This window comes from Gambusia affinis, linkage group LG17, assembly GCF_019740435.1.
Source record: "Gambusia affinis linkage group LG17, SWU_Gaff_1.0, whole genome shotgun sequence".
In the NCBI taxonomy this organism is placed as follows: Eukaryota; Metazoa; Chordata; class Actinopteri; order Cyprinodontiformes; family Poeciliidae; genus Gambusia; species Gambusia affinis.
Window position 1 is genome coordinate 11,789,091 of NC_057884.1, and position 12,457 is coordinate 11,801,547.

Genomic DNA, 12,457 nt, shown 5'->3' on the forward strand with positions numbered 1-12,457 from the left:
TTCAGGCATATGATCACAATTGCCCCAGGACAATTCCTTTGGATGCAGGCCCCAATGGTAGGAAACTTTGAAGAACATGAGCCCACTGGAGGGACTGAATATCCCAGAAATAACCATAGAGCATCAATTGCAAGAGGGATTTCTGGGCTTCAGTCCTAAATGTGTTACAACCACAACTAAATTTCAAATAAGCAGAAGATAATGAAATAATGGTTGGTAAAAACCCAAAAGGGTTGAGCAATAGCAACATGAACAGTCTTAGTTTGACAAGGCCTCCCAATGACTGATGGAGTAAGAGAAGCTGCATGCACAACAGCTGAAGAGACACCAAGCAGACAGAGCAGATCAAGGGAGGGCCAACAGAATTAAGTGTTCTAGACATTGGAGTCCAAACTTGAAGTTGTTTCCTGTAAATCCCTGCTGAATGGCAGGAAATAACTGCACTACAGTTTTACAGCCTTTTCTTGTCTACACTGCCTACCCTCATTCAGCTCAAATAAGAAAGGCCTTGTGAGAAACTTATATTCTGATGCTGATGTGAATCTGATTTAAACCCGAATGAGGTTATGTAATTGATATAGATTATCACCAGTCCTCAACCAGCAGAGGAGCTCAATACCAAAGTATACTGAATACCAGTAGTAGACAAACTTTTTTGGTCAATGAGTGATATTGATCAAATAGTCCTTTATCCAGAGAAAGGAAGAACAGTTTCTGGACATATTCTAAATATCATATATATGACAAACAAATAAACCAGTTGTTACCCACTGTTATTGAAGAATTATATATAAAGAGAGAGAGAGAGAGAGAGACATTTTGCTTTGTCACAGGAAAAGTAAAGATAATTATTCAAAGAATAAGAAACTACACCTTTGTGTCATTTCCCAAGAACAAAACATTGAACTTGTTGTATATGTTATTAACATTTTATTTCATATCTAACTACTTTTCCATTATCAGCACCTTGTTGGCAAAGAATTACCAAATGGACACCAACAAGAAAAAGCAGACTGGCTCTAAATACAATTTTCCTTTAAATACAAATGTCCTGACACAAAGCAGGAGAAATGACTACATTAACAAACATCTAGACTTCCAGCTTTAACACTAATAAAACAAGCAAATATACCTTCTGTTTCAAAACAAGTCCTTAGAAACAGCTAGGCAATTTGGAATAAAGTCATCAATTGTGGTTTGAACAACAATGCTGAATTCCGACAAAGCAGGAAATACTGTGAGTTTTTGTCACCCAATAAGCTTGTGAATCATCAGCTAAGAAAAGAGAATGTTTCAGTAATAAGTTACAGATTCATTTGACATATAGTCTCTTTGTTTTTGTTTTGTTTGCTTGTAGAAGTTTTATTCAATTCCATCCTGTTGTCTGCCACACATGTGTTCTATTTGGAGAAAATGAAAATCAGGTGTAATACCCAGTTTTGGTCCCACTGACTTGCTCACACAAGGTTGTTGAGGATAAACATTTCCTGTCAGTAATGAATCTGTTTAAATGATTAACTGAAAGTAAAGTAAACTGATTATGAATAAAAAAAGCAAAACTGATTAAATATGCGCATCAGAAAAACATTTTCCGATTTATTAGAGCTCTAATACAAACCCCATTGCTATTTCCCATTGAATTACACATATTTTGAAAGTAAACCTCAATTTAGCAACCGATTAAGAAGAAAAGCTAATTATATCAAACATTTGGCTTTTTTGCTGTTCAGATACCAATCACTCTTATCTGACTAATTCCTTAGTGTTTCCTTTTTGTTCCTCACCCATAATAAGCTTTACTTGACCCTTACTTCTAGCAGCTGATTAACCAAGTCATGATTGGTAATTTCAGAGCAATTTGTTTTATCTTTCTCAACCATTTCAAGGGGACCCAAAAGTGGAAATCACCCGTCAATTGTTGTTTTCACAAATGCCTACATTATTCCACCATGCATAATCTGGTCAAGTAATTAGTATTTTGTGTTGATCATTTTATTGTGTGATATCTCACATAATCTAAAACAGGTTTGGTAGTTTTTAATCTACTGGAATTCTTCTTTTTCTAAAGGTGTAGCCACTGTTTTAAAAACATGGTTTTAAAACAACATAAATAGATTGTGTCAGATCCTCAGGATGTAGCTTAAACTATGTTTCCACATACTGTCATAGTGATTTTAAAAGAGCATAAAGCTGCTATGTTGCTATGCAGGATGACTGATCATGTTGAAAATCTGTTGGATGGATGAAAAAGAGGCCGACATGTAACATATGCACATTATTCCGTTAGCTTTTGCTTGGGTTTGCAGTACTTACACATTGTTCATCTGAGAATCAGCCATTCACCACCCAGTTCCTCATCTTTCATCATCTTAGAAAAAGGTTTTACCACGGAATCACAACTAGTCAACGTGAAATGTAAAAATTCATTGCAAAGCACAGACTCAACTAGTCTAAGAGTGGACTTGCAACTCCTAGTTCTAATCTTGTTATTCTGATTGGGGCAAACTAACCTGACTTCACACACGTGCGCTATGTTGGGGAGATAAAATTAGTCTTGATTTCTCTTTCTGTAATGCAGGAAGACCAACCACCTTCTGCTTAGCTTGTAGCTTAATAAAGTAAGTGCACCAATGTCTCAACCATGATTAGAACCAGGTGTGGGTCCATTGTGGGTGCTCAAAAAACACAAAATGGAACACACTACTAGTGTTTGCTAGTTTTTTTAAATATATATTCAGCACAAGTGGAAGTACAAATTCTGTTTTTCAGCAAAATTTTATAACTCTGTGCTTGACATTGCATCCTATTCCACTCTAGTTTGGTAAGAACTAGCTTTTGGCTATGCTCTGCTTCTTACAGAGGATCTTAACCCTGGGCAACTGAGAATCTATTGCTGACAGGATGTTTGGACTCTGTTGAAGTTTGAAATTTACCCAATCGCTAACATTTGCCCATGATGTTTGTAATCCTCCAGTTCGACACTATGAAGTTTACCAGTTAATTAATGCTAATTCAATAATTGGAACCACAGCCAATACCATGTCTTTGTTTACTTCCTCTGCAGCCATTGCTAAAACTATAGGAAGTCTACAATTTTAAATTGAAAATTGAAGTTATCATTCAAAACATCATCTTCTGTTCAGTGATTGTCTCGATTGAAATTGAAACCCACATCATTATTGGATTAATTTATTAATTTATTTTGTGTCTATATACATGATACATTTGGATAATTTAATCCAATCGAGGAATTTTGCATGTAAACATACCTACTGTGACCTAAGCAATTTTTCTTACATACAAGCAGTGCTACAAAGACAAAGCAAGGATGTCAAACAGCTTGACACTGCACAATATATCAGCAGGTTTGCTCTTGATAGAACTCGAAATGCACTTTAATTTCTTTCATCTATCAAACCTCTTGCTAGCTAGTTTTGTTTCCAGCTTACAAGTTTGATAGGAACCTTGATTTTGATGAAAAAGTCCCCAAAGCAAAGACCCTTTTCAATCTGGATAAGTCCGCTGTTGGAAATGACATTGAAATAAAAACTGAGTGAAGGATCTGGTATGAGCAAGCACCTCCAAATCCTGTTGTTAGGGTAAAAATATTTCAACTTCAGAAGATGGGTTTTCAACTTGATGGCACTTATTTTGCTCTCCCAATTTGTGTGAATCTATCTTAATTCTTTTACATGAAGATCATCAATTAAAGTGCAGATGTAACATGATTGACAGTCCCCTGCTAGCCTGCTTATGGCTTACAGTCAACTCCTACTGGCCTGACAATAAGAAACTAGCTGCCTCCTCCCTGGGCAAGAGATCCCTCTGAGGGAGAAACAACATTTTTTTTCACGCTAATATTTCTGCTAACTGATGTACATTTGCACTTAAAATGTACCAGTATAGAGTTTAATTTCTAATTTTCACATCTCGGTGCCAAGTGGAAGCTTTTAGCAGATTGGTGAGAAAATAACGTACACCTTAGTTCCAAAAACTTTGAACATCCCTGCTGTAATGTAATGGAAAAATTAATCATTAATCACATTTTAATACAACCACTTTGAATCTGCATTTGTTTGCATTTCAATAAATTATTGAAGTATTTGTTTTTATCTAGATAATGTTGACTTTGTGGGCTAAGCAGGGCATTTAGTTCATCTAGAGTCATTCTAAGGAGTTCAAGGTATTTTAAGGTTTTTCCAGGCCATGTCTACAAAGCCAAAGCTACATCTAGGAAGTATTAAATGACAAGTCTCATTGTGACACAATAACACTGTCCTGACATACTGTATTACTATTTTCCCTTCCTTCTCCTCTGGTCCACTCAATGAAAAGTTACAGAAATTTAAAGTTGCAATTTTGGAAACTCAACATCCTTTTGCTACAAATTATGTTGGACACTCTAACAGAATATTTCCCCTTTTAGCAGATCATTGTTTTCTTCAAGCTTCTTGAAGAACGGTAATTTTTGGCCGTCCTCGGCCAAAAATTGTAATATTTATTGTATTTTAAGTTTAACTAAAGCATTAAAACTTTTGTTCTTACAATAGGATTAGGCCTGGTTTTGGCTATTTTTGGGAAGTGTATCAAACTGTTAAAATCCTCAAAGGTTTTTCATTTTCAAAAACAACACATTTGTTATTATACATACCAACACAAGATGTTGAGAACATGTTTTTCTTTGTAGTAGGATCCAACATACCAACTCCTAACTCATGACACAACCCATGGCCAGTTTTCCTTTCCTTTCCAAAGCTCAATCTCTTATTGCCTGAATCTTTTATTGAATTGTATGAGGTCTGAAAGAAAGTTCTGGAAGTTCTGCTGATGTCACTACTTAAGACTGGTCTCAGACGATGTGGAGACTAGATACTGTCAATCAACAGCAGCAGAACTCGTACACAAGTGAGGCTGTTTCACATGCAATTACAAACAAAATTATAGCGCCACCAATCTGACAAATTAGGCCAAACATTTGCTAATATACATTTAAGAAATAAAATATTCAAACAAATGATGAACCTCTTGCTATTTTCCTGTACAGGACTGTGTACAACTGGCCTAACTGTTTGTCCTCCAAACCCAACAGACTTAGAAATTAGGACAAAACATGAACTTTTACATGTTTGGTCAGCACATACTCAACATGGCAGTTGCCAGAATGCACAAGGGAACCATTATTTTGTTTTTGTTGTTGTTTGTTTACTTTACCTTTATACAATTGCAACGTGGTAATTTCTTTCACATTCTAAACTAACCAAAAAATGGAAAGACAAAAATGAAACTAATACAAACTCAGGCTAAAATGTAACCTAAGAATTTCAGTAATTGGGACTTTTCTAAATACAGATGGAACCAGAAGATTACACGCACCAAATAAGACACAAAAAAAACAATTTATTTCACTGTTTGAAGTTGAATAAAACTTCAATCAGTGAAGTTTGATTTTACTTTACGCTTTAGGTCAGAATTAGCTAATTTATTTGCATTTGGTAAATGCCCCAATTATGTAAGAGTTGTTTTTATTCATTGAAAATAAAACATTTACATATATTTCCTCAGTATTTTGTAGCATGGTCTTTTCAACTTTTCAGCCCAGCTCCTTCCTGAGAAGTGTGATGCTTGGACATTCGCATCATGTCTATATTGGCCTATAGCTGTTTACACAGATGAAAGTGGCACCCAGGATAATTTGGAAATTGTTCAAAGGATCAAACTAGGCTTGTGAAGCTTAACAATTCTCTTCCTGATAAACTTCTTTTTATTTTACTTGATGTTTATCTATAAAGGCTGTCTCATTGAGATCAAAGATCTCATTTACAAGAGAGATCTGTTTTAATACAACAAACAAAAAGAAATTTACAAGCACATATCTTGGCTTTTTTCTTTTAATTTTCCCATTGTGTTAAACAAGACAATTAACTCAAATGTGAAATATACTTAATAGAAGTTTCCAAAGGTCTGACATTGTCACTTTGCTTTCCCTCATCCAAATTTTAAGAATTTTACCTGACCTAAAAAAAATAAATAAAGATATGTTTGGTCTCATCTAACTTCAATTACAAAAGTTGTATAATGTCTTTTTATATGGCATATGTAAACTTCTGGTTTCAATTGTACCTAAAAATGAGGTGACAAAAAACATATTTCAACTGACAAAGACACAAATAAATGGATAAAGGAAGCTAAGTACATATGGCACTTCCACATGTTTTAGGAGTGGGAGGAGTGACCGTGTAATTAAATCCACTTGATTAACGGATATTTGGTAGGTGTGACCAACTCTATAAAAGCAAGAGTTATGGCAGCTTGCAGAGCTAAAAGCATAGAAATATGCAACAAAACCGAATAGAAAAAAACCCATCCACTCTAATGTCTGAGACGCAAGAGTGAGAAAGATTGTGAGGCAATTTTATCATTCTACGGTGACAACACTTTTGGTGGAAAATGGAAAATATTAAAGACAGTTACCCAATGATGGACAAGGTCAAACAATACAAGGCTCAAAGAAATTGTAAAATACCCCAGGGACAATTAAAGCTCAACAGAGTATATTGAGAAGAAAGATTTAATCTTAGTACGACTTGTTTGAAAGAATTACCAGAAAAAAAAAACATCTCTCTAAAAGCAATATGTTGGTGCATTTTCTTTTTCCAGACACCTTTTGACATATGGAACTATAGTAGAGATGTTTGAGAAGCAGAAACATCACATACCAAACACTGAGGATAGAGGAGAAGAGTAAAGTTATGGACTGGTATTCCAGCCACCAGATCTGGGCATCTTGAAGTCATTTTTATAATGAATACCTTCATATGCAAAAGTATTGCAGAGTCAAAGGCTGTTTGTCTAATGTTGAATTTATATCAAACACGTTTTGCACATGAAAAGGGCGTCCAATGCCTGAAGTTGAATGCTTGTACAAGTAAAAGTCTGGCGGTTGATATCTAGTGTCAAAATTGCTTTTGATGTGTGCAAGAGCAAAGTGTGGAAAAATGCACTTTGGAAGGAGCCTCTTGACTTTTGCCTTTTTTTTCCCTCTGACAGTCTTTTTGTAAAATGGCAGCTGAAACTGAGAGAGTGGTTTGACTTTATTTACAAGAGAATGTTGCCATCATCAGGAGCCTATGCGCTGTGTTTGAATTCACCAGATAATTCAGAAGTGTTCTGAGTTTGGTTAACTAAACTGTACTTACTCCAGGAGCGATATGATTAAGTCAATGCTATTTTTGTCTCACCCATGATGACCTGCTGAACTTCACAGGCCTGCGTCTCCTGCTAGGACACCAACTACATGAACTGACGTCACATAGCAGAGTCTCCAGTAAATGTTTTGTGTCCAAACTGCGAAAGTGTAGATTTTCCAACTCTTGCATCTGTCTTGTTGGATGTACTGAACTTGCTATACATGCGTCGAGTGTTCAAAGACCAGAAGTGCAAAGCACGTTAAAATGTGCAATGCTAATTGCATGAGACCACACCACAAATCTCATCACTGCCCTTAGATCTGTGTCCACCATAGACTTTGCCTGCAAACCAGACACCCCTGATGCATGAATTGCATTTGGTCTGAGCACAGCATAACAGCTAATGCTTGCTCAAAGTACACAAATATAAGTGTAAAGGGATCTATGAAACAACAGCATATCTATAGCAGAATAGCTGAAAAATAATCAATGTGCTACAACCTCCCAGTCAAAGTCCAGACCTCAACCTGACTTAAATGCTTTGGTGATGCCTCTGTAAGTTGTGCATAAGTAAAATGCCCACAAACCTTGGTAAGTTGAAACAATGATAGATAGAAAAGTTTGCCAAAATCATTGTACATCAAAGTGAGAGACCGATAGTCATGCTGGAGATTACTGTGATCATTGTGTTTAATGTGGTTCTACAAGCTACTGACTAATAGGGAGTTTTCAGTTTTTGTTCTGTGGCCATCTTCACAGTAAAGGAAACTTTTTCTCCTCATTAACACTTTTTTTTTTCCTCCAAAAGACAAATTAAACTGGCTCCCCACTGAAAAACCTGCATGGACAGAGAAAACTTACATAGCTAAATAAAAAAATCCATATTATTCTACCAGCCTTTGGAATAACAGTGCAGCCCAGTTCATCCAAACTTCACAGAAACAGGTCAGGTCAAATATGCAACTGTTCTGGCAAACAAGCATGAATAAACCGGTCTAAACACATATCTTGCCAGCAGCTTTCTGAAACTAATCAAACAGAGTTATGTCAGGACAAGGGAAGAGTTCTAACTGATCAAATAAATACAAAGCAGACTAAGAACTGACAGACTACTTTGAAGTACCTAATGAGGAGAATGTGACCTTAGGAGATGCCTGTAATCTCTCATCGATATACTGTAACCTTTGTTCACTTATGAACACAGACAGACAAAAACAATTACTAAACAGAAAAAGTCAGAATAAAATGACTCTTATCAAATCATGCACTTTTTATTCCATCTAATCCTGTTCGTGATGGTAAGAGCGTGAACCCTATCATAGAGGTCATCTGAGATCGAAAGTCACCAATCAACCGGGTATGTATGCCTTTGGATTGGGGGTATTACAAAATCTCCACTAAAGAACAAGAGTAGACTTTAGGACAAAAGAATAATAACTTGTAGTAGATCGATTTATCAGTCAGTCTAAATTCAGCATAATTTATTTTAAATATGAGCATGCCACTTACCTTCTTAGTCTTGACTGTGGACTGACAGCAGTCTCCTCCATCATAGTTGCAGAAGGCCCTGTTGTTGACTGGATCGCAGTAGTTGTCTCCCATAAATGGCTATTGAAGGAAGAGAAGAGTGCAGAAAGAGTGAAACAACAGAGCAAAAACTAGAAGACTCTCATTACCTTGTTTAAGGCCTAAAGCTTTGTTCTGTTTGGCTCTTGAGCGTTTTGAAGTCTTTAGAAGTCTCTGAATGTATTTGCTGATGAATCCAATACATTATATTTTCCCCATTCTTCAATGTCACTATTTCAGCCCTTAGTCAGCTAGACCCGTAAATCAAATCGGGACACCATAAACCATAATCAGCACAAAACGCGCCAGTAAGGTGATTTATTGGGTTGGCCCCGCCCTCAACGCTTGGGTTACCCATCAGGTTATCCAGTTGGACTCAGCTCAACGGATTACTTAATAGCTTCATGAAACAAAGCTAAATACAAAGATTTTGAAAGATTTTCCGTGTTTGGAAATTACTGAAAAAGGCTGTTGTAGGACTAATTATATTTTCTATTGCTAACTGCTGTCTTCACCTATGCTTTCTATGTTTTATTTGTGCAGTATCTGCCAATTAATTTTCTGTCTACAACAATTTAACCAAGTACAGCTCATAAAACTTTATGTTCTACCTTTAATGTTTCACAGTCCACAAGAGGTTAAAGAATAAAAATATATCAGAGGAATATATTGCTCAGGTCTTGCACCAACCTCGCATCCTTTGATGCAATGGAGCAATTCTGGAGGAGGATACCATTTCAGTCCCATCGTGCAGACTATACTCTGAAAGACAAGACAACACGTGTTTGTTCAGTTGATTAAAAAATATTGCTGCTTTCAGTGATTCCGAAACTGTTCACAGGCACACCTCCAAAATGAACATGAAGTTGCAAAAAGATGCCTGTAAGCCTGAGTCTGGGATGGGGGTATAAGACAGAAAGAAGCATGTTGTTTACTGCATAAGTAGGATAGTGTAATTTGTAATTAAAAGTGCCATCCACTGCAAAGTCCTGGCTGATCTCAGGTGGTCCAAATCCCAAACCTACCATGTTCCAATATCTCCCAAAGTTGACATGCTTTTCTTTTGTTGCTGCAAACTAAGGTATTTTCTATTTCAGTACAGTCAGCAAATCAATGTAAAATATAGATCTCGGCCCGAAGGTAGCTAGAAAGAACAACAACAGGGTCTGAGGACAACAGAGCTGTGTGAGTAATAGATTAGTTATCATATATATATATATATATATATATATATATATATATATATATATATATATATATATATATATATATATATATATATATATATATATATATATATATATATATATATATGTATATATATATATATATATATATATATATATATATATATATATGTATATATATATATATATATAGAGAGAGAGAGTGAGAGAGAGAGCTGCAGGATATATATATCCTGCAGCTCTCTCGGTTTTCTTGTCGCCGTCACCCTATCAGATGATGTCATCCAGAAACTCATATTCTTCTTTCCTTTATCTGCTCTTCCATTTTTCTCTCTCTCTCTCCATCTCACAAACTTTCCCTCTTTTTCTCTGTCTCTCTCTCTTTCTCAGTCAGGCCGTAAATCATGATAATCCATGACTGTGGCCTGGTCTCACCCCTAGCTACGTATGGGATCCTCACCCTCGAAAGCATCCCCGGGGCGCTCATAGCACATAAAAATAGATCTCTATCTCAGCGCCACCGCAGACGAGGTCATGTCATATGGAAAATGACTAATTCTACAGCTGCCTCGACAGAGTAATTTTGCTGATAAGGATTGGGGTGTGGAGGAGGAGGTGTGGGGCACATAATCATCAAAGAGAGTAAAAGAGAAAGGAACAGGAGGACATGGAGCTAAAGACGTATGAGTCTAACCAGGTCACTAACAACAAAAATAAAACGAGTTAATGAAATAGCATTACTTATTAAGACGGACAACATAAATTCCAAGCCGATAACTTTAAAATACCATTGTTTATTTTCTTCTTTTCTTTTAAGTGTAGAAACAACAGAGGAAGAAATACCATTTCCACAATTGGACTAGGAATGTTTAGGAATGGTCTTTTTTTTCCAAAATATATTTGGTTTATAATTTCATGGTTTCTATTTGTATTTCTTGATTTTCCCTGTTTGAACCACTTTAACTCTTATCTTATATGAGAGGACTGTTATACATTTCTAATTTCAAAACATTTTGCAATTAAATTAGATCCTTTGCTCATTCTGCGAACTTAAATCTGACAATCAGATAACCTGTTGAATATCAGGGAAAAAGGTAAAGAAACAGATATCAGAAATTCATATGAAATATAATTTATTGATAAGTAAGTGTCAATAAATTATATTGACACTGGTCAGGCTAATTCCTGATCAGTGAATAGATGGTCAAATCTTCCCCCTTTAGAAATGCACCAGCCCCCCACGGTGCTGAAAGGACAAGCGGGTATGGATGATAGATGGTTGTTTCTACCCTGTATAGAGTCATATTATTTAATGCATTAAATTTTTAAGTAGTATTTTATATATGGATACAATTTAAAGTAAAAATTTTATGGTGAAATATTAATCTATCCAAAAAGATCTATGTTTTTTTTATTTGCTGATTAAATGTTTGCCTCCAAAAGTTTTAAAAATAACCAAAAGCAGCCTTTTTGAATGCGAGTCTAACAGAGCCCAAATAACATCCTGTGGTGCATCTAGGGTAATGAAACCTTAGTGGTTCCAAGCTCAGCTCTCCAAGCCCATTTTTGATTTGAGGCACTCCGGAGCCAGCAAGTTTCCATACCTTCTGTCATGAATATAACAAATTGTTTTAGGGGTTGCCATGCTTCAAAGACAAATATTTTTGTGGTGATGTGTCAGGGAAGCTGGCATATTGCATTGTAGGTAATCCAGCGGGGATATAGGCACTGGATGAGAAATTCCTGATGGGAGAGTTGTGGATCACAGAACTTTGTGAAGTGCATTTGTCAGACATATTAAGAAGACACAAATACACATAGTTATAAACGTACCTTGACTTTTTGCGGGTTCCACCAGTGCTCTCGTAGTAGGAAATTTGCTGTCATGTTGCTAGGGAGAATCACCACTTCACTGTTACCCTCTCTGCATGAGAGCTCACACTCTTCACCTGTGCATGTTTAAAACAGAAGCATAAATTGCATAAAAGAATGTACAAGTCAGACCTATCAAAAAAGATCTATCTTCATTTTGGGAATATCTTCACATCAAAATGCTAGATTGCATCATCTGATTTTCCACATTCACACAAAGACCAACTGTAAACACTACAACAATACAAAATATAATTTTCTTGTTACACACCTATGCCATGTCCACGCTTGCAAGAGTACTGGAGGCTGTAATGCAGGTTTTGAGGTAACGAGCATTGGCCTTTGCTGTTCGGGCATAGGCGGAATGACCCTGTCCAGTTTCCATCCTTTCTGCACCGGATCATGTTGGAGGCTGTGCCCTGAACAAAAAAAAAAAACGCACATAATGGCAGACTAACAGTTATACTCGCAATCGCACTAGTACGGTACACAAACAGTGCAGAGCCAAGGACATTCAGATGGCATTGCATTGCATATGGAGAAATACAATACAATTTTCATCAGGCATCCAACCAACAATGCCTGGGAGGCAGAACAGATTAAAAGGTGTATACATTTCAAAAGTCTGTAGCAGGCATAGCTATT

At 36.3% G+C, this 12,457-nt stretch overlaps 1 protein-coding gene across 2 annotated transcripts in view; it reads right to left on the reverse strand.

The window, feature by feature from the left end:
• The window catches only part of pappaa (pregnancy-associated plasma protein A, pappalysin 1a), a 100,016-nt gene that overhangs the window by 14,182 nt on the left and 73,377 nt on the right, over window positions 1–12,457 (reverse strand). For both annotated transcript variants that reach the window (XM_044144866.1, XM_044144865.1), the window contains exons 18-21: window positions 12,084–12,231; window positions 11,774–11,889; window positions 9,444–9,515; window positions 8,697–8,795 (exon numbers count right to left, since the gene is read on the reverse strand). In XM_044144866.1, the coding sequence (XP_044000801.1) occupies window positions 8,697–8,795; window positions 9,444–9,515; window positions 11,774–11,889; window positions 12,084–12,231 (435 nt within the window). The remainder of the gene's footprint in view (window positions 1–8,696; window positions 8,796–9,443; window positions 9,516–11,773; window positions 11,890–12,083; window positions 12,232–12,457) is intronic.